This window comes from Oncorhynchus mykiss, chromosome 9, assembly GCF_057628025.1.
Source record: "Oncorhynchus mykiss isolate SJ-2025 chromosome 9, ASM5762802v1, whole genome shotgun sequence".
In the NCBI taxonomy this organism is placed as follows: domain Eukaryota; kingdom Metazoa; phylum Chordata; class Actinopteri; order Salmoniformes; family Salmonidae; genus Oncorhynchus; species Oncorhynchus mykiss.
In genome coordinates, this window is record NC_143030.1 from 56,401,653 (window position 1) to 56,424,412 (window position 22,760).

Here is a 22,760-nt window from a genome sequence, read left to right on the forward strand (position 1 = left end):
AAAACTTGTGGACATAACATGTCATATGTACTGTACACTTCCAGAAATGTGTAATAATACATACTGTAATAAATAATTATATACTGTATCTATTTTAAAGCTACAGGATGAAATCATACTGAATCTTAAAGTCACGATCCCTCTGAGCAATGGTTGCTAAGACGGAACCTTAAAAACAGTATTTAATGTTGTGGTTTGATTGAACAGTGGAAAAAATGTCAAATAGCGGATGGGAAATCTCTTTTAAGATCAGTGTAAAACAACAGTGTTTGATATTTTAAATGATCTCATCTTAAAACTGCTCAAAGTTTTTATTCTTCCATATAAGACTCCAAGGTTCATGCAGTCAAAGTTATTTTGGTTACTTTCAAGTCCCTTATATGTGATTCAATAAGAGAAGGTCAAAAGGATACACAAGCGAGGAGAAAATATATTAATAAATGCAGATTGACAATTGAACTGTTTCTTTTGTGTACCTTTGTCTTAGATATACATTTGTGATTCTATTTTACACATTTACACATTCCGTCTGCTTTTGCCTGTTAGTCGATCTTAGTGACCTTATAAGTGCACTTTTCCAACATCTCTTTTTCATCTTTAAATGCCATCACACAACCCCGTAATACTCCTTAAGGGAGAGTAAGAGCATATATAAACAGAACCCCATACGGTAGCGCTGCATGGTTCTGCCATGTGTTCCAGCCTCCAATAAGGTCTAGTTAATGTTAAATTGGCTGAATGTGTGTCCAATTCTCTATTTCCTCTGGGGTCTCTCAATAGCAACAGCTGCTACCAATGGCAAAGCAGCCTTCCTCAGAGGCTATGTCCCAAATGGCACCCTATTCCCTATAAAGTGCACTACTGTTGACCAGGGCCCAAAGTAGTGCACTATATAGGGAATAGGGTGCATTTGGAATGCACACCAAGCCTTTTTTACCCCATGACCAGAGGTACTCGAAAATAACCCCATACACGTGCCAAAATAGATAAATGAACGCAAAGGGCAGTGGATTAAAAGAGAAGCAACAAGAAGATAGGGTGGGTGGAGAAAGAAAATGAGCCGCTCCTTTCACAATGTAATCTCTCTTGTTCGTAAATGGTTTGTCCGACTTATATAGAATGTGTATGGTGCAGCTAGTGTTCCATCATACATGGGGCTACATGATATGATCAGTGGCAAGTGCAATATTTCTTAGATGGGACATTTTTCTCAGAGCATTTGCAGTAGTTCCTTTACAGCCATTACTGCTGAACTCAGGACAACCAGACAGTAAGACCAGGGCAATCAAATATCAATAAATCTTTCGGTAGTGGCCGTCCTCTTCGGACTTGGCTGTACAAAGATGTATCTTCATCCATGGCTGTAGAGACAAGGCCACCTGCTTTTCCTCTGCCCCCCCCCCCCCCCCCCCCCTCCCCGCCTGCCTGCCTCCCTCACATTGTGAACTTAATAAAAGCTGCCATTAAGGAGCGCTTCATCTGTTTGGGGCCTAATCTGCCTCACAGCCATCATGTGACCACATATGCACTGCACACCTGTCGTGTGCGTTACCAGGGCCGATCGTCTCTTCACTGCTGCTGTCCCCTTGCACAAACTGTTCTTGGCACATCAACCTGGGACAAGCTGAGGCAAAGACACACACACGTACATGCACTCACATGCACGCACGCACACACGTGTATACATGCATGTGCTCCACTCACATTGGCCCAAACATGTCATGCAATCAAGCGTTGTAGCCTATAAGTCATCATTAAATAACGTTTCATGTTCTTACTGGACTGTTAAAAGACAACATTGAAACAGGCCATAGATCTATTTTTGTTCAATACATCTTTATTTTATTGAGTGAAAAGCTCAACCCTTGCATAAGACATGCAGAAAGAAAAAAAACGAATATAGCACATTGAAGGACTAAACAGCACTAAATCAAAGTGGTAAATATGCAGTGAGGAACACCAGTGCAGAGGGCAGCAAATTCAAGTAATTTAAAATACTTTTCCATTAACTTCACTGTCTACTTTTCATACAAAACGTCTGATTTGTCTCCCTGTGTGGTTGTGAAATAAAACCAAAAAGAAAATGAGCTAGAGATGGCTTTTAGTCCTGGAGTGCAAAATATTTGACAACTTTTCTCTATTTGTCTGCCACCAAGCCGCTTTTTGAGTACATTATTACGCAACAGAGAAAAGACATCTCATTTAGTTTTTCTTTCTGTTTTCATGTCATCTTTTTCCCCGTTAATTAAAACGGTAAAGCAATCTGTCGTTTCAGCAGCAGTCTATGTAGGATTTGGAGGTTGTTTCCGTCTGGTTTTTGTGTAATATAATTTTCATGTTTATTTTTTTCCTTCTCGTAGATTATATACAGGATGCCAGCTGGCTGACAGATGGTGATGCCTTTACCCGTTTTTTATTTAAAGAAACATCACAAGGAAGAGGAGGAGGAGAGACGGCAACAGCTGTAGGCTGAGGGAGGACAGACACCACCAGAGCGGCGCGCTGGTCATTGTGTGTCACTGAACGAGAGGAAGGGACCTAACAGCACAAAGCTCACAAAGAAAAAAAAACACCAGAAACTAAAAGTGTACTCCTTTCGTGAAGAGACACAGAGACCCATCTTGTTGGCACCAGCAAATTTCTCCTTTCATCCCCAGACTATTCCCATTTCAAACTCTGAATTGTATTGGTTCTGATTGGTTAATCTCTGACCAGAGGCGAGCCCTCATTGGGCGGCCTGACAACAAATATTGTTGATTCTCTGCTATCTGCAACGATGCAGATGTTTCACTTGAATGTCTACTGGGACAAACTTTTACTTCAATGTCTACTGGGACAAAAGCATTTGGAAGAATAGAACGAGGAAAGGTCACATGAAGCGAGGCTTTGTAGCTCTAAGCGACCAGAGCAGTTCCACAGGTCTCTCTGCTATTAGCGGTCTCTATCCGGGGGGAGAGAGACTAGCCAGACACTAAGTATTATCACAGAACGAGAGACCAGTTCTCTGCCCTCATGACTTGCTCCAGCTACCGTATATGGGTTAGTCTCTCTCCCCATGAGGTTTTGATAGTGTCAGTATTCTGGGACTTCCCCCACAACACATGACCCCAGACGTCATCGGGCTACAGCACTACTAAGCAGAACATATGTATCGTTATAATAATTATGGTTTCTTTATTTTCAACTTTTTACAAATCCTGCTATTTTACACACACACAGGCACACACATAAACTGTATTCAAGTGCACAATATCTTCCAGCCCAATAGCTATTCCCAAAATGTTGTCAGAAAAACTCAAATAAATAAAAAGTGATGCACTGCCTTGCATTTGAGTCCGTGAGAGAGGCATGTATGCCCACAGCAAAGTAAAATGTTAAAGAAAATATCAAATTAAGGAAAAACTACAAGCACACACAAAAATGACAAACAGAAAAATGAATAAAACAAAGTGTTAAAATAAACCAGAAACATCCATTAGTAGGTCTAAATCAGTGTTTTTTTTTGTATTAGCTTTGAAAATGTCAAGGTAAAAAACGGAATCCCCTTACTGCCTTCAGTGCTACAGTATGGCAAGGGTCCTAACAATGTTTACTGACTTCCTCTAGAAATCTAAGGGGGGGAGAAAAATTATATTAAAAAAAAAGGTCACACACACACAAGCAAACTATAGTGGGGTTATTTCAATGTTTGACTTTTTATTATCCATTTCTCCTTTAATTGTTTTATTTTTAAAGGAAGCTGTTCATCAAAGAGCATTTTGTTCATATATAGTCTTTTTACAGAAGAAAATACTGTACAACCTTTTTTTCTTCTCTAAACAATATTTTGTGGATAACAATCTACACACATAATTCCCTATATTATGATTATTTTTTCCAAAGCCATATTCAAGAAATAATTCATCATAACAATTTTCACCCCCCCAGTAAACCTGAAGATAGGTTAGACTAACGTGTTTTGTGTGATAATTTAGTACTACAGTATCTGAGCATTGTCATGTTTTTAATAATTCATTGAAATCACAGTTCTTCTTATTAGTGTCGTTATTAGGCCACCATAACTCGGGCATGCCCATTTCATATTTAAATCCTCCAATCACAGAAGCAAATAAAATCAGTCCTTACTTTAAATAAAACACAGAACAACAGTTCTTTGTCACACTTAACAACTATTTGTGCATCAAAGCAAAGTGAACTAAAACGACATCTTAAAGCAAATTCCCTGTTAAAAGATGCATGCCATATTTTTTCTGAAGATAAATCTAAAAAAGTGCTAGAACACCCTAAAAATGTCTCATTGCAAGGTCACATAAATATTAAATAAAACCGTTACAATAGGCGCTAAACCACAGCCATAGTAAATGGAAAACAAAATGTCCAACATTGACACATTTTGCTTTCTGTCTGTACATTTCAAACAAACACTCCCTGACGCTACCTCTGTCATTCCTCATTGCATCTGAGTGACTCATCTTTTCCTCTGGTCAGTTCATTCAGACCCCCAGCTAGTTAGTCATGATGGTTCCTCGCCTAGTTCTAAATCAATATTCCGAGCCGTCTGATTTTACTATGCAAGTATAACGCAATCGTAATGCAATGATGCATATGGTAACAAAAATATGTTTGAATATCTATCATCGTTTATATAAAAGTGCACTATCCAAATGCAAACTTAATAGGTTCCTCGACAGGGGGTAAGGGTTACAATTGCAAGTCCACAAGCTTGATTTTGGTGAGAATTTAACATAATTTCCCAGGTAGCTGCATACACAGAGCAATGCTCGCTCAGAGATCTATGCCCATCTGCAGTTGAGACTGAGGACACAGTCACTGGTCACTTCTATTTGAAAATGTACATTGAGAACGAAAAAGAACCTTGCAAAGGATGAAGAGAGAAGGGGACAAGCCAAAACACTAATGCAGACCCCTGCACTTAATGTAGTAATAATAATAATAATAGTAATAATAATAATATGAATACAGAAATAGGATCAAATGTTCAAACACATTCTGCTTCAGAACTTTTCCTCAATGTAATTTAACAGTGATGTCTTTCCCTTTCATTGTTAACAAGGGTCCTGCAGCTCATGTAAAGACTGCACCAGTAATTTCCTTTGTATATAAAAGTTCACACACACTTACGTATATAGTTATATATAGAGATTTTTTTTTCTTATCGTTTTTTTCCACGCACAAAAAAAGGTTCAAAATAAAAGTAAAATAAATTAAAAGTCAAACATGCACGCACACAAAAAGACTGCTGTGTAGTAAAATGTTTACATTGCTGCCCCACGTGTAAAACAGGGCCTAATTGGTTTGTTTCTCTGTTCATTTTTTTATGCATAATTTAATTTCTATTGTTGGTCATCTTGTAAACATCATCATAAATCATTTTGGGCCATAATTTCTTGTTGTTGTTGTTGTTGTTGTTGTTGTTGTCTTCTTGTTGTCATCTGCAGTGTCTCTAACCTTGATAAATGAGGCCACTTTAATTTGTTTGTTCATAGTATACAGGATACTTCTTCTTCAGTGTCAGAGTATCTTTCATGGGTCGGCCTCTTGCTTTTCCAGTTGGGAAGTGTCAGTGTGGTTTAAGGAAGCGTCAAAACTCTCGTCATTGTCCTTGTTGTCGCCGTCGGGCTGTGGCATCGAATCTTCGTACGAGTCAGTGTTCAGATCCTCCTCCGCCTCATCCTCATCCTCCTCATCTTCCTCTGCATTGGCCTCTTCCTCGGGTGACTGGTCATCTTCGGGGTCGCCCGATGTTCCCGTGGTGTCATCCTGAGGAGCGGGCAAGCCCAGCGGTGGCATGGGGTTGGGCCCGGCAGCCATGGTCAGGCTCGGGTCATGGTGATGCTGCATCTTTTTGCTCAGGTCCAACGAGTCATTGAGGCCCAGGCCAGCGGCGTTCTTCAGGAAGAACAGGGAGCTGCTGGTGTCGGTGCCCAGGTTGAGGGAGCTGTCCAGACTGACCAAGGAGGTTGGATAGGGGTGGTTGTAGTCAGATGCCACGCTGGCTGGGGGGTAGAGCATGGAGGGGGCATGGTTGTTGTTGTTATGGTGGTGATGGTGGTGGTGGGAGAGTCCTGGGAGGCCACCGGGCGAGGCTGGAAGAAGGCCCATGGAGGCGTGGGGCATTGCGGACACTCCTCCCGTCATGTGGTGCGCCCCCTCCTGACGGGGAGACACCGACGGCAGCTCGCCGCGCTCCTGCTTCTCATGCTTGCGCTTGTGGGAGTCCATCTGGGACATACCGACTACAGTGTGCTTGCACTCGGGGTAGGTGCAGTGAAAGTGTGAGCACTTGAGCTTGTATTTGCAGTCGACAACCTCGCAGTCAGCGCTGGAGCTGAACTGGCAGAAGCCAGCGGCGCTGATCACATCTTGCTTGCCATGGTGTTTGCGGTGGGCAGTCACCTTGGTGCTGTCCGTGCAACGGAAGCTGCAGCGCAGGCAGTGGAAGTGGGTGCTGTTGCCGGAGAACTGACAGTCGGAGAAGTTGCAGCTGAGCGATGACTTGAAACGCTTGAAGTCGTCCAGGACCAGGTTGTCCACGCGGTCGTGGTGCTGCGCATGCTTGTACATGTGCGTGCGGCCGCAGAACTTGTAGCCGCAGTTCTCGCGGGTGCAGTGGTAGTGGGTCACCTTCAGAGAGAACTGGCAGCCGGAGTCCTTGCAGTCCTCGTACAGATCATAACGGCGGAAGCCCTCCAGCATCATGCCCTCGTCCAGCATTTTGCGAGCAGAAGCCGTCTTACGCCGCTTGCCGAAGGGGGACATGTCCTCGATGATCCAGAAGCGTTTCTTGGCGCCGGTGGCCGTAGGGATGGAGATGGTGTTGCCTACAGAGAGGGGAAAGAACATTAGGACTCCACAACTGATCGACTTTTAGTGGTACAGCACACTAAACAAGCTGGGCCAAGGGGAGATCTTCCTTTGTGGAATTTCTGAGAGGCTGTCCTACATTCCCAATTGTATATTGTTTTGTCTTTACAAATTATTGAAGGAGAAGAAGGGAAGGGGGGGGTTAAATGATAGATTGACTTTGCTGCTAATCGGTACTTGACATTTTTACTGGGTGTCTACAGCCTCCAAACAGTGGCAGAGATGTGGATCTTGGCGGCCCCTCTTATCTGCCTTTGGTTTACGAGGGGTAGCCTACCTTGCCGAGTCCCCTGGAGTCACTGCTAATGATGTGATCCCTGTTCGGCTCGACAGGAAGCAGGGGCCTCGATAAAAGTGGGGGCACGATTAAAATAAGAGGCGGCTGATGCGCTGCCCATTAATGGAAGCTAAACAAGGCCACGGCTTTGGACTACAGGTGCTGAATTTACAGTGCTGTTTCCACAGCCTTGTAAATACCAAAGGGGGACACTGTGCATAACCTGTGTGTAATGGAGACGTAAGACCAAGCTCCATGAGAATAAGGGAATGGCTCAAATGGAAAATAAAGACGTTTCTATGTCTCATCTAGACCGTATATCCTGACTTTTTCAGGCTAACTTACAGATGTTTTCCCAAATGTTCACTTTTTCACAGTTTTCCCAAATAATGTTTGTATGGTGACCCACAATTTTGAGAAGTCATACTGGATCAAACAAGTACACACTGAAGTAGACTACATCTACACCAATTGACACTGACAGCTACAATGTTGGTTTGCGTCGGGATAAGTACCTGCAGCATCCTGCACTATAGGGACGTCATTTTTAACCGGAGACGGAGTGGCAATGATGGGGCTGAAAGCTGGTGTGTTGGTTGGCATGACAACACTCCGAGTGGCTCCGAGAGAGGCGCTGAGCAGAGAGTATGACAGACAGGATGGAGAGACGAGATATGGGAGCGAGGGAAGAGGAGGTCGGAGGAGGGCAGGAGGGAAAGATGGAGCCTGAGACTGAAGTCCAGGCTGAGGAGGAGGTGGTGGAGGAGGTGCGTTTTGGGGAGCGCTAGTGTCAGCGGGGGTAGAGGGAGCAGTAGTGACCGGGCAGCCTGGTCCTGGAAAGACAGGATGACCAGGAAGTGTAGAAAGACAGGAAGGGAAACAGACAGACGGGTAGACGCAAACACACACAGACCCATTCAAACACACAGGGATGGAAGGGAAAAAGGGAAAAGATAAGAGAATGATACAAAATGAAGCCGAATCAAGAAAGCAAACACCAGCCAAAGCAACAATGATGAAAATGGTGGATAACATTTGACACAAAATAATGGAAATGTGAAACTCATTTGATGAAGGCAAGATCAGATTTTGAAAAGCAGAGAATCTGAGAAGTTTGTTGCCACAGGGATAGCTTTCAGGTAAAAGGTAAATGTAGTCTACTATCAAACTTACATTGCCATAAGTTATTACTGTAAATGAATAATAGAAAATAAATGGCCTCCGAATAAGAGAACAGTTACTTTATGGATTTTTATTGGTTTCCCACTCTTCCTATTGTTAGATTTTTTTGTTTGTTGTAAAAATGGAATCCACTACGAAATCAGGAAATTATGATTTTGATGAGATATGGACATGAATTGACATGGCTGTGTCCTGTGAGTTCTAATGGTACTGTAAATGACGCTGGATTTACAATACAAAAACACTACTTCATTCTAACTTCATAACCAAGTTTTACTTGCTTCTTTAATAGAACTTGATAGACAATTTACTTTTCACTGAAATTAAACAATATCGCCATCATTTCACTAAGCAACACCGTCCATAAATCCATTGTTTTTCTTGTTATCAACTCTACAGTATGCATTTGTATGCAAGTTGCTATAGCCACAATGTTAATACTCACTCCTCAACCAGTCTGGCTAACCCTAGCTTCTATATCCTGCCCCCGCTCCTCAACTCACCTGCTGGGGAGCTTTCATTGCCCACGGGGGTGCTGCTGCAACTGCGGTCCTGATTGGAGGACTCAGAGGAAAGGCACAGGGGGCTGCCCCCGCCCATGTAGTCCATGTAGTCATCCGTCTCATCCATCATGCTGGAGAACCCATGGGTCATCCCCGGGTGGCTGCCCATGAGACCTGAGCCCATGCCCGACAAGTGCTGCATGTCATCGGCCCTCTGGCCATGGGACACCACCTATAGAGGACCACACAGGGGGGAATACATATTGTAGGGAATGTTCCTCATATAGGATTCTTCTTTTTTAAACATTAGATTTATTGACATATTTAAATGTAGGGATTCCCCATTTATGTAAGATATTCTCTCATAGGGCACCAACTGTCAGGCATACGTATACTGGCACTACATCACCATAGAGTACTGATATAACAATGACATTGCTGGCGGTGGTTTGCATATTGCAAGTATGTAAAAACACAGTTCTTTAGAGACACTTTCAGTGGAAAAAATGTACCTCCATGATACTTTTTTTGAGAACGACAGCATATTAGCGGCAAATCCCATAGATACACTGTAACATGAAGGTTAAAACAAATAAAACATGCACAGTGTCACCAAAGGTGTTCATTACTCATTATCCATGCATCTGACTCAGGAATCAGGAAGCACAATGGAAAATTATAAAACCCAAAACCTTATGACATGATCTGCCACAGTCACATTTTTCAGTGAAAGGGTGTGTGAGGAACTGCGTGTTTTTGCATACTTTCAATATGCAAACTATCACCGGCAATGGTTCTATGGAAACTCCCCACATATTTGTCTTAATAATTGCACTGTTCAGAACATTATGTGGCGCGCGCACACACACACACACAGACACACACACACACTTTTCGTTACCTGGGATGGAACCCTGTCAAAGTTCTTTCCCAGCATTCTCCTCATGTGTTTGCGGGAGTGCGAGGTCATCTGGTGCTTGAGCAGGAAGGAGAACTGGCAGCTCTCGCGGATGCAGTGGAAGTGACTGTTCACCTGGTTGTACTTGCAGCCTGCAAAGAGACAATGATACGGTTTCTATCACAAGGTGAAGAAATCAACTTTTTAAATTTTTTTTTACATATGACGTTTTCACAGAGTTTAACTCAATGCTACGTGAGAAATGTGATGTTTTCACATATGAATTTGGTATTGCCTGGCACATTTCAGAGATTCGCCCAAACTACAATTCAAAGCAACTGTAAATGTCAGTTATTGTATAATGTGAAGTGTAAGTGTCCATTTAAAGATGTCCTCTAACTATCTCTGAAAACCTGGTAAAATCCTGTCTTTAAGAAGCTCTACTTTGGTTTAGATTCAGCATCATGACATAGCAGGGACAAAAACAACCGTATATGTAGGAGGCATATTAGATTAGATGACTCCAGTGTCACACTGAGCCAGTCTAGGCTGCCGTGGACTAAACCTGTGGAGCTCTTTTATTACAGTGACATCCTTTATTCAATTAGGAATTTACATAAATACATTATCCTATGCAGTGTAGGCCAATAATGCACACACCCCTGCAAACCAAAGTAAATATACAATTATTCCCATATTAAATTCATTTTTCAAAATCGAGCCATTGTTGTCTTTTCATTTTTTGTGCCATGGCACTGTTGTGTTGTTGTTGGATTCTTCCTCTTTTATTATTTTCCTCACTTTTAGGGAGCCATTTTAGAATTGCTTCATGATTTCAAATGAAACGTCGGCTCCTCCAAATATCATTATATAAAAGCAGGCAGAAATAATTGAAAGAGCAAAATGCTGGGCAGGTGCTAGCATGTCAGTAACCATGGGACCAGGTGCACGAAACAATAGCTTTTGTACACAGTAACACTGCACATATACTTTAACCATGCAAAGTTGAGTCAATAACTGTAGCCACTGACATTCAGGGCCTTTATGAGACCCTTCCAGGTAACTTAATCGGCCGTGTTCAGTTGAATGTTGCTGCCATGGATACCACCAAACCCATAAATGTTTTATAACTTGAGTGCTTGCTTTAGTGATCCCTTTTACCTTTTCAAAACAAAACAATACAACGGGGCTGATCAGGATAGAGGACAGGAATTCCTTTTTTGTCTTTTTCATTTGTGTTCAGAAGAACTTTTTAGAACAGCCAGAAATAAGACATGACTTTTAAAATAATTTGGGAATGATGATGAGGGGAGACTGAGAAAAGTACACAGCAAACACAAACAAGTATGTAATCGCTCATTTCTGACAATAAAAAAGAAAGAAAACAACCTGAGTGGGTTTGTCCCTTATAAATATATACATATGCATTCAAGTCTAGTATAACATATAGCCAAACATTTAAGTTATATGAGAAAGAAAGCAACAAATATAGATGTTACAGTGCCGACAATGTAATCACTAGGAAAATAAGGTTTCACATTCATAGTGCCTATGCAAAACATTCCATAAAAAGTTGAGTACGAGCCAGACTTGTTTTATGCCATGTGAATTGCTCTGTGATAGCGTGACAATGTGTTTGCCAGGATTGGGAGCAGCTCTCTCTGTGACAGTTGAGGCGTATAGAGAGAATAGCTGCTCGGAGCGTCCACAGAAAATCAATGTGGAAACATCACTACATCTCTCTTGATTTCACACCCTTAACCCTTACATCTCTCACTGGCCTAGCAGTGAGAATGAGAAAGAGAAAGAGGGAGTGAGAGAGTGAGAGTGAGAGACAAAGAGACAGAGAAAAAGAGACTAGTTTAAATTGAAATTTTACCTAGCCTGCCACACTCCTCTCTCTTGGTGAAGTATTTGAAGCCATTGGCGGCGCGTCTCTCTGCCTTCTCATGCTTCTTGACATGCCAGGGAAGCTTGGTGGTGATGTTGGTGACAAAGTAGCAGCCGGATCGCAGACAGTGGTAATGGCCCCTCATTCTGAACTCACAGTGCTGGAGGAAGGAAGGCAGAGAGACAGAGGGGCGGTCATCCTAATGTAAGACTGGGAAACAGGCTAGAACAATGACTTTAAACCAAAGTTGCTGCAGATCGACTTGACTTGTGGATACAAACTCCAGAACAAAATGTTGCGAGATAAGCTTGCTGAATTCCCAACCAGTTTCTGTTCTGATGTCTGATCAACGAATCTTCTGTTTTCCTATTTGTATTTATTTATAGTTACTGCAGGTCCTACAATAAACAGATTTTGGGGTGCTGCTGATTTCTCAAATGGACATCTATTTTACTCTACTCTACCAACAATTCACACCTCGACACCAACTACCCTCTTGTACATTTGGAAGGATCGGTCTATCAAATACTCTCTAACCCACCCCTCCCTTTTTAAAACTTGTCTCCACACCACTATCTGTTTCTGGCCTGTGTCCCCCATAGGAGCCAGGCTATATAGGATTATCTCAGTTCAGCTGGGTAGGGGGAGGGAGGGGAGGAGGTGGATATGGGGGGGGGGCTAAGTGAGAGGATGATTTTAGACACATTATTAATGAAATAAAATACAAAAAATCCTCCAAATATTGGCTCACGAGAGGCAGGCAGGAGCCTCCATTAAGGGGTTTAATTTGAGAAACATTTGCCAAATTTTGCCCTATTCAAGACAGCCTTGTTTATTGTGCGGCTGACAATGATTTATTAGGTAATATCAGCTAAATTGGCCTTTTCTGAGGGGAGAATGCGGCAGTCAAAATGACATCATTGACATATAAACAGACATTACGGGGTGAGTCGACTGTCGTCTCCCAGCAGACAGAAGACAGACGAGGAGCGGTTCTGAAAGACTGGAGTTAAATCACCTCAAATACAGGTCTAATAGATTGTATACTTCATGGTTAGAAAACTTGATGATATGACAGTCATTTGCTGGTGCTTGGAGAGGGAAGGTGGGGACCTACCTGGTTGGGACATAGACACTGGAGGGAGAAGTAGGAGAACTGGTCTCGAACGTTGACCAGGTGGTTGTTAGGATTGATGTGGTCCAAGCAGTGGGATTCGGCCTTCCCCGAGGTCTTGCAGACGTACTTGCAGTTCCCGAAGAGACAGTGGAAGTGGACCTTGTTGGAGTACTTACAGTCAGTGGCCAGGCAAGGGTCACTGTATGAACAAAAAACATAAAAGAAAGGGGGGTATGTTCAATACCTTTTTCTAAACAGAAATAGGACAGGGATTCTGTACTGCGGTCATGGAGGGATGAAATGCTTCTGGTTTTCATTCTGTCCGTCTAATCAGGGACCTGGGACGCCAGGGGAGTGGACTCTCTGACCAATCAATTTTATCATTATTAGTTATACCAGATGAATGAACTACCAGGTAGATAGGAACACCAGCCGTACTTTGGCACTCGAGGGCTGGTAATTGAATAGCCCTGGAATACAGGATCTCCAATGTCCAAGAATATCAAAATCCACACATCTATAACATTTCATTTAAAGTATATTGCCATGAGAGGTCATGACAACCTATATTCCTTAAACCTACGATTCTTAAAACATTCTTTCATTTTATAATTGTATTTTTTGTGTAGCCTAATGACAATACAACTTGTCATGTCAGTGGTCAGTGATTTTGCCTGAACGTGTTCAATTAAGGTGCTCAAGTCAAAGTGTTTCATGCGTGTTATTTGCAAGTCTCACGGTCCCTTACTTGTCCTGGAACTGCAGGAAGCCCGGTTTGACCTGTGGCTTGGCGTTCTCCAGAGAGGTGGTGGCCAGCGGCGAATTGGCAGGCAGGTTAGGCATGGAGGCATTGAGCTGTGGGATGCTGCCCGTCAGCTGCTTCCATGCCAGCAGTGAGGGGGAGGAGCCATAGCCGCCGCCTGACGAGGATGACATGTTGGCCACGTCCATGGCGGGGTTGTTAGCCATGGAGACAGGGGCGGTGGACTGGTGGGATGCTCCGTCGCCGCAGTCCTTGACTTTGTTGAAGTGAGGCTCTGATTTCACCTTCAGCGTGGCTCGTAGGTGGAAGCTGAACAGATGGACATGGTGGGGACACACTAAGTCAGATCTTTCATTCAGTCATCGACTCAAATTATCGGCTTAACATTTGTATAAAGCTTTCTAAGCAAAATTGCTTTTACACAATGGACTGTAATAAACAACCAATGATCATCATGATAAAATATATTTGCCTCATTATTAAATATACAGTATGCTTCTTTTATTGTATCAACATGGGTTGGGTTGACCGTTGAGATGCATGAGACGCTACGGTCACAAGACGGAGACCTCCTAATTGTCCCTAGAATTTCTAAGCAAACAGCTGGAGGCAGGGCTTTCTCCTATAGAGCTCCATTTTTATGGAATGGTCTGCCTACCCATGTGAGAGACGCAGACTCGGTCTCAACCTTTAAGTCTTTACTGAAGACTCATCTCTTCAGTGGGTCATATGATTGAGTGTAGTCTGGCCCAGGAGTGTGAAGGTGAACGGAAAGGCTCTGGAGCAACGAACCGCCCTTGGTGTCTCTGCCTGGCCGGTTCCCCTCTTTCCACTGGGATTCTCTGCCTCTAACCCTATTAGAGGGGGCTAAGTCACTGGCTTACTGGTGCTCTTTCATGCCGTCCCTAGGAGGGGTGCGTCACTTGAGTGGGTTGAGTCACTGATGTGATCTTCCTGTCTGGGTTGGCGCCCCCCCTTGGGTTGTGCCATGGCGGAGATCTTTGTGGGCTATACTCGGCCTTGTCTCAGGATGGTAAGTTGGTGGTTGAAGATATCCCTCTAGTGGTGTGGGGGCTGTGCTTTGGCAAAGTGGGTGGGGTTATATCCTTCCTGTTTGGCCCTGTCCGGGGGTATCATCGGATGGGGCCACAGTGTCTCCTGACCCCTCCTGTCACAGCCTCCAGTATTTATGCTGCAGTGGTTTATGTGTCGGGGGGCTAGGGTCAGTTTGTTATATCTGGAGTACTTCTCCAGTCTTATCCGGTGTCTTGTGTGAATTTAAGTATGCTCTCTCTAATTCTCTCTTTCTTTCTCTCTCTCGGAGTACCTGAGCCCTATGACCATGCCTCAGGACTACCTGGCATGATGACTCCTTGCTGTCCCCAGTCCACCTGGCCGTGCTGCTGCTCCAGTTTCAACTGTTCTGCCTGTGATTATTATAATTTGACCATGCTGGTCATTTATGAACATTTGAACATCTTGGCCATGTTCTGTTATCATCTCCACCCGGCACAGCCAGAAGAGGACTGGCCACCCCTCATAGCCTGGTTCCTCTCAAGGTTTCTTCCTAGGTTTTGGCCTTTTCTAGGGAGTTTTTCCTAGCCTCCGTGCTTCTACATCTGCATTGCTTGCTGTTTGGGGCTTTAGGCTGGGTTTCTGTACAGTACTTTGAGATATCAGCTGATATACGAAGGGCTATATAAATACATTTGATTTGATTTGATGAGCCCTATGGCTGATGCTGATTCTGAATCTGCACAGCCAGAAGAAACATGCCTATGGCACAGTGTATCACATGGACTAGTCTTCTGGTGCGGTGCCACCACACTCACTTGGCGTGTTTAATGGCTCCGTCCATCGTGCTGAAGAGCGCCCCGCAGTCCTCCACTAGACAATGGAAGTGGACCTTCTGCAGGAAGTCACACTGGGCCTCGCAGAAGTCCTCCGTGTCAAACCTGCACCCAGCAACAAAACAGAGAGGAGATACAATTAGTATAAAAACATTTTTTATATTAATAAAAAAAGGGGAAAATAATTCAAGAAATACAATGACATTTTACCCCTCTGAAGCATTATATTTGAGCTCTTCAAGTACCTGCGCAGATATGTCCTCCAGAGCTCGCTTGGTTTGTCTGGCATGGGCCTCTTCATGATGCGGCTCAGGTACTGTGCTGCCTCTGAGGTGTCGGCCCCTTGGCCGATCTCCATCTCCGTCTTCAGGTTCAGGGCACTGAAGAAGCCGGCATTCATCTGCAAAACACACAGCACATAAAGCACCACCGACGGCAGTGTTAGCTGAGCGCGGGCCTACACACACACACACACGGAATGTACATAGGTACACACACACACAGGCGTGCAAACACCTACACACACAATCTCACGCGAACAAACACGCACACACACACTTTGGCAGAGCGGAAGCTCAGCCGAGTTTACAAACAGCCGGCTTCTGCTTGAGCACAGGCCAAGTGCGCATGCCAAGTGTCCACTGTGAGCGATTGTGCGTGCTTTATGTGATGTGGTGACTTGGAACGGGACCCCAAAAGGCCTACATGAAGGGGAGAGCTGTAGGACATCTGATCATCAAGCCCCTCTCCCGTCAGGCCTCAACGGCCGCTTTGTGGAAACCACTCATGAGTGTGTTTGAGTGTGTTCCTGATACAAGAATACAAGCAGAAGGGCAAGAAAACCCCCTTAGCCGGTAGTGTGAGTGAGTTTGCCAAAAAAAATGGAGCCAGAAAACTCTTTAAATCATCAAGGTAATGGGAACCACCCGCACATTTGTATTAGTCAGAAAATATGTATGATTAAAACAATGTCCATTTCAATCTTCACAAAATCACACATTTAAATATCCCTCAGCAAACATTTACTCTTTTTAAAAAATGAGGGTGACTGTTTCTCTTTTTCCCCCCCGAGTTTTTAATCAAATAATTTACAAACTCCATGAATAAATATAGAGTGATAGGAAGCCGGGGAAGAAAAAAGGAGAAAGGAGGAGGGGAAAAAAATGGATGTCGAGTTCAAAACAGCTCATCAAAAAACAAACATCTCTATATATCTGGCATGGCACCCAGCTCCTGGTTCATTATATTAATTTGTGAGAGGTACGGTGGAATTACACCACATGAAAAATGGCTGGAAAATGTAAATGATACAAACTCATCTTATTAGCAGTGAAACATTAAAAAACAAACAGAGGCTCTGTGCGTCCCACTAATTTGTCTTGGGGATGAAAAGCGTTTGATGGATGGATCTTACCTTATTCATAAGCGAGGATAAAAGAGATGTATTTCCCGGTACAGGGTGTCCGTTTGATTCATTACTGGAACAAGGAAAATAAACAATGTTTAGTCAAGATTTGCATAAGAACAGTAAATATTATTATTTATCACAGGAGGGTGTGCATGTTTAATGAAGAGCAAAAACACAGCTTTTAAACAAATTTGCAGGGAAGATTGGAGTTGTGGTTTATGTCAACATCCGAGGTGTGAGATCAGTGAGAGATGGCGAAACGTGTTGGGGGCCATATATTGAGATGCAAATCGAGATAACATAGTCCTTTTTGAGGAATAAACTGCTTTCAGAAATATGAGTCAGTGAACAAATCGCATCCCCTTCGCAAAGCTGCAGTCACACTTTCATCATTTCTATGAAGTACTCTCACACCAACTCTCATACAGTAACATTGTTTCATTTAGAAGTAAACCTGTTTTATTTAGGAGTAAACCTACTTTCTTTAAGAGTAAACCCACTTTTTAAGGGGTAAACCTTAGGAGTGTGTCCCTGTGACTCTACCTGTGGTCTTTTTTGCTCAGGTCCAGGCTGTGCTCTTGGATGGAGTCCTGGGAGGCCCCGGAGGTATGGTCGACTGGCTCCTGCTTCACTTGAACCAGATTGAACAGACTCGCTGAAGAACCAGCCAGCCCATTCCCTGAGGAGAAGCCAGAGAGAGAGAGAGCGACAACAAAGTTATTGTTGGTCAGCATTATTACCCTGTGACAAGATCCAATCTGACTCCTGTCCCAGCCGAAAAGAATACTCAGAGTGATAATTATTGCGAAATGATGTCAGGCCGTCAAGGCCTTTAAATGGTGATTGAGAGGCAGGAGATATGAGGGGAAAATACTCCTTTTTCAGCAGCACTTGTCACAACTCATTTGCTAGGCTGCCTCTTAACTGGTCATTAAGTCGGATGCTAATGCTGAGAGAAAGTGGCAGTCTCCGATTGCCCTCCCCCCCGCCCTCCTTCCCTTCCCTTCCTTCCTTCCCTGGTCCTTGTTGGCCTGACAACGGCAGGCAGCCAATGCCAACTGAGCATGCCCAAGAGGAACAGGGCTATGTCGGTCAGATTGGAGCTGACAGCCAATCAGATCAGTTCAAATAGCGTGACCTCCAGATCGGATTCTCCTCTGAATAGGTATTCAGCAGATGATGTCGTGAGTGAGGACAGCAACGGCATGATAAATAAATAAATAAAGACGAGAGGGGCGGGGGCAAAGACTGCTGACAGGAAGGTGAGCTTCCCCCCCCATCAATCCCCAAGTGATTGAAATATTAATTTCTCCTCGGGCGATATAGAGAAAGCCGGGCTTTGGGTAGACAGTAAGTGGTATTTTCTTCAAAAAAGAAGAACGAATAAGAGTGAAGGAGTGCCTGGCAAGGGCTTTTAGGCCCTTGTGCTGAGTGAGTGCATCGCCTGTGATTGGTATTGTGTGGGGCCATGTTGTTTAGGAAACAGGGCCTGGTAGTGACGTATTGTGACGGGCAAGGTCGCGGGGGGCCAACTATGTGCCCTGCAAGAAAGCAGCTATGTGAGTGGGAAGCTCGGAACCAGCGTCCCTGACTAGAAAATGACCCAGAGACATATCAAAGGCAATGCGAGTGGAAAAGCCAGTCTTGGGCCTTGTCAGCTCAAAGCTAAGGGACAGAGATGGGGATGTGTCAGTGTCATAGCCTTTTAAGCTGACAATGGTGTGGTGGTGGGGGGGATGGGGAAACCAGGAGGAGGGGGTCGAAGAGAGGCCGTTTTGTGGCTGGGGTGAGGTCACTCCCCTAAAAAAGAAACCCAGTGATTAACTAGCCAGACAAATTGTCATTGGACATTACATCAAGTCAAAGACCTGATGAGAGCACATCATATGGAGGAATATATGACCTACACATAGACATGTAGTTAATCACATCATATGGAGGAATATATGACCTACACATAGACATTTAGTTAATCACATCATATGGAGGAATATATGACCTACACATAGACATTTAGTTAATCACATCATATGGAGGAATATATGACCTACACATAGACATTTAGTTAATCACATCATATGGAGGAATATATGACCTACACATAGACATGTAGTTAATCACATCATATGGAGGAATATATGACCTACACATAGACATTTAGTTAATCACATCATATGGAGGAATATATGACCTACACATAGACATTTAGTTAATCACATCATATGGAGGAATATATGACCTACACATAGACATTTAGTTAATCACATCATATGGAGGAATATATGACCTACACATAGACATGTAGTTAATCACATCATATGGAGGAATATATGACCTACACATAGACATGTAGTTAATCACATCATATGGAGGAATATATGACCTACACATAGACATTTAGTTAATCACATCATATGGAGGAATATATGACCTACACATAGACATTTAGTTAATCACATCATATGGAGGAATATATGACCTACACATAGACATTTAGTTAATCACATCATATAAAAGTTAGTGGTGAATGTTCATCAACAAAAAAAAAATGCTTAGAGATCTCGGCAAAGATTCTTGTCATGAAAAAAAGGAGGAAGAAAATGTGTAGATTTCAACGTGGTGTTTTTTCTGGATGTTCTCCAGGAATAACGACCACAATGTAATTACTCTGGCTAAGTTACAGAGGTCGTGAAAGATCATTTGCACTCTGTGTTTAATTAGTAAACCCTTCGGAGGCCTGGATCTTAAAAAAACAAAAAAACATTTAGGGGTAAATTGGTGAGAAACACTGATAAAAAGCAGTCTATACTGAACAAATGAAAAAATAATACATAGTTTACCACGGAAGAGATCGGCCCCGTAAAAACACACACACAAAACATATAAAAATAGCCACACGCTAAAAGGTTTCTCAAACATTTTTGACACTTTGAGCCATAACCACTTCCTCTTCAATTTAGCCCGAATGCCCTGTTCACACATATTTTACGAACAATAAGTTCAACTTCAGAGAAAACCTAAGTGCCACTGGAAACATCTATATTCTCTATTACTGCTGTTTAAAAAGTGAACGCGTAGCCCTGTGTGTGCTGAGCTCCCCTCATGTTCTGGTGCAGTGGAGAGACGGAAGGGGAGCCAGCCCCATCTGAGGAGGCCCTCCTTCCCAGTCAGGCCCTCTCTCTCTCAATCTCTCTCTCCCCCTGTTACCTGCTGCCTGGAGGCCCAGAGGTGGAGCTCCGACTGACAGCCTGTGCTACCTGATCACACCTCCCCCGAGCAGCTGCCCTGCTCTCTCCCAGGGCCCCGTCCTTCTCCAACAACACCACCAGGCAACTAATCCTCCAGCCCACCAGCATGCGGAGACGCTCTCCTGTCTTAGCCCAATTTTCCAATCTGTACCGCACCTGCTAAAGTCTCAGCTCGGGCCTGTAGCCTCGTCTTCTTTTTGCTCAGTTGTGACAGTGTGAGACTGTTTTATGGTCTTTTAGACATCTTTATTTACTATTTTTGCTACTTTTGTAATGAGTAGTGGTTGTTTGTGTCTGAACCCAAATAGTGTGTGAATGTGTGTGTGTGTGTGTGTGTGTGTGTGTGTGTGAATGTGTGTGTGTGTGTGTGTGTGTGTGTGTGTGTGTGTGTGTGTGCTTGGGCTGTGTGAGTGTGTGTTTTGGAGTATGCATGCATGACAATGAGGTTGTTGTTTGTGAGCCCAAATTGTATGTGTGTGCCTGTGTGCATGTGTGTGCCTGTGTGTGTATCTGTGTCTGCTCTTGCATTCTGCAAAAAACCACCCTCTCTCTGAATGCTCTGGTGCGCTGAGTCATTTCTGCCTGAGCGATTTCTGTTTTTATATCAGTTTGTAGAGAGAGAGAGAGAGAGAGAGCAAGAGAAAAAAATGGGTTTTGTTCTTGCAATTTCTGAACTTAATTTCATTCCACCTCCATTTGCTCGGAACGAGCGCACGCACAGATAAGAGACCAATGATGAGGAAACATGTACAACACAAGCCCCGGGAGCCCCCTCCGAACGCCGTAAGAGACTTTTACAGGGCCCACTCTCCTCTCTGTCAGCGCATTTATCTACAAATGGATTGCAGGTATCTAGCTAACCATCGGCACAATAACAAGCGTGGAGCAGTGAACCACGCCTTCAGTATGCCCCTTCAAGCCTGGAACTAGCAGTTTGTGACTGCTACATTCTCATCCACCGTGGGCCAGTGATATTGGTTAGGTGACCTAAGTGTGCACTCTTTTAGCTCTTGCTGCAGTAGAGTGACTCCACACTAATGTTGGCGGGGGGGGGGTTGCGTCTTTCCCACAAATGTCGTGAAGAAAGACAGACTCTAGCTACATCCCTTTTTGATGAGCAAAGTGTTTATACTTTTACAGAACTGTGCAGTAGCTAGCTCAACCCCCCCCCCCCCCCCCCCCCCCCCAGAAAAGAGGTATAAACGCAAAGAGCAAAAACAAATGGCCGACATACGCTAGAGCAGTATTTCCTAAAGTCAGTCTTGGGGACCCCAAGGCATGCATGTTTTGGTTTTTGCCCTAGCACTACACAGCTGATTCAAATAACCAAAATAACCAAAAAATGCACCCTTTGGGGTCCCCAGTTTGGGAAACACTGAACGAGAGCATTGCTACTACCACAACAAGCTGTGTAATAATGTGTTGAGCTATCTCACATTCCTTTACCATAGACACAAAATATTCACATTTTAGACATGTAGCAGATGCTCTTATCCAGAGCAACTTAGAGAAAGTACATACATTCTTTTATACTTTTTTCAAACTGGTCACCCGTGGGAATCGAACCCATAACCCTGGTGTTGCAAGCACCACGCTCTACCAACTGAGCCACATGGGACACTACAACATTATAAAAACACCCACCTGTGTCTTGGTGGTTGCCAGAGGGCTTGAGGGCAGCTGCTGCCAGCCTGGCCATCATCGGGGATATGAGGCCCTTGCTAGCAGAGATCTTCTCCATGATGGAAGAGGCTGAGGCGTAGGAGGTCGGCGTGGATGCCATGGCGCCATCGCTGCCCGCCGAGGAGCAGCCGCCCTGGGACAGTGAGTCGGTGGGCATGGAGTGGGCGCCAGACGACACGGCCGAGATCAGGCTGGCGGCCGAATGGGGCAGCTGCATGGGCAGCCGGGGCATGAGCGGGAAGAAGGGATTGTTGACGCTGGCGAGGGCACTGTTGGACAGCGCCAGTGCCACAGGCATGTTGCTGGGCAGCGCCTGGGATAGCAGGCTTGACATGCGTGCCGAGTGCGGCAGCGAGGAGGTGGGCTTGAGGCCGCTGTGGCCACCGCCGGAGGACGACATCACCGTGGTGGGTGTGGCAAGCAAGTGGGTGCCGGGACCGTTGGACGACTGCTGGGTGGTGGGCGAGGCGCTCAGGCTGGAGTTCTTGCTGCTGATGGCCGAGAAGTCCATGAGGTCGTCGTTGCTCGACTCGTCTCCGGGTTCCTCCTTGGGCATCAGGAAGGAGCCGCCAGAGGAGAGGGCCATCACGCCCGAGGAGCGGATGTGGCGGCGCTCGTGCTTGCGCTTGTGGGAGGTCATCTGGCTGGTGGAGGTGAAGGTGAAGCCGCAGCTTGAGCGGATGCAGTGGAAGTGGTTGGTGGCCTTGCTGTAGACACAGCCCTCGTATTTGCACTCCTCATACTTGTAGAACTTCTTGAAGCCATCCTTGGCATATGCGTCATCCTTGATGTGGTAGCTCTTGTGCTTCTCAATGTCGCACTTGTTCTTGAAGGTGAAGGTGCACCCCGGGCGCCTGTGGAAGGAGGAAAGGAAGCAGGGAGAAAAGTTCAAAAGATGTCACCTAAGATGTTAAGTTACAAGGCCTTTACTGTACAGTGGAAAAGTTTTGAGGCAGTTGTGGATTGAAGCCACATAATCAAGATACTTCCTAATGGAGAAAGGTGACACAATAAACCTCCATTGAGATATCTTTGCTTTCACAACTTACCAGAGG

General features: G+C 44.4%; 1 protein-coding gene across 21 annotated transcripts in view; it reads right to left on the minus strand.

Annotated features, from left to right (window-relative positions):
* Positions 1–1,819: 1,819 nt before the first annotated feature.
* casz1 (castor zinc finger 1) overlaps positions 1,820–22,760 on the minus strand; it is a 260,657-nt gene continuing 239,716 nt past the window's right edge. For 13 of the 21 annotated variants that reach the window (XM_090184572.1, XM_090184573.1, XM_090184569.1 and 10 more), the window contains 12 exons: positions 21,667–22,559; positions 17,318–17,453; positions 16,781–16,844; positions 15,612–15,766; positions 15,349–15,471; positions 13,502–13,825; positions 12,754–12,952; positions 11,625–11,796; positions 9,749–9,897; positions 8,848–9,079; positions 7,678–7,995; positions 1,820–6,842 (listed from right to left, as the gene is read on the minus strand). In XM_090184572.1, the coding sequence (XP_090040698.1) occupies positions 5,545–6,842; positions 7,678–7,995; positions 8,848–9,079; positions 9,749–9,897; positions 11,625–11,796; positions 12,754–12,952; positions 13,502–13,825; positions 15,349–15,471; positions 15,612–15,766; positions 16,781–16,844; positions 17,318–17,453; positions 21,667–22,559 (4,063 nt within the window). In that variant the 3' untranslated portion in view covers positions 1,820–5,544. The remainder of the gene's footprint in view (positions 6,843–7,677; positions 7,996–8,847; positions 9,080–9,748; positions 9,898–11,624; positions 11,797–12,753; positions 12,953–13,501; positions 13,826–15,348; positions 15,472–15,611; positions 15,767–16,780; positions 16,845–17,317; positions 17,454–21,666; positions 22,560–22,760) is intronic. The other 8 variants (XM_090184582.1, XM_090184583.1, XM_090184584.1 and 5 more) reach the window with 1 other exon arrangement.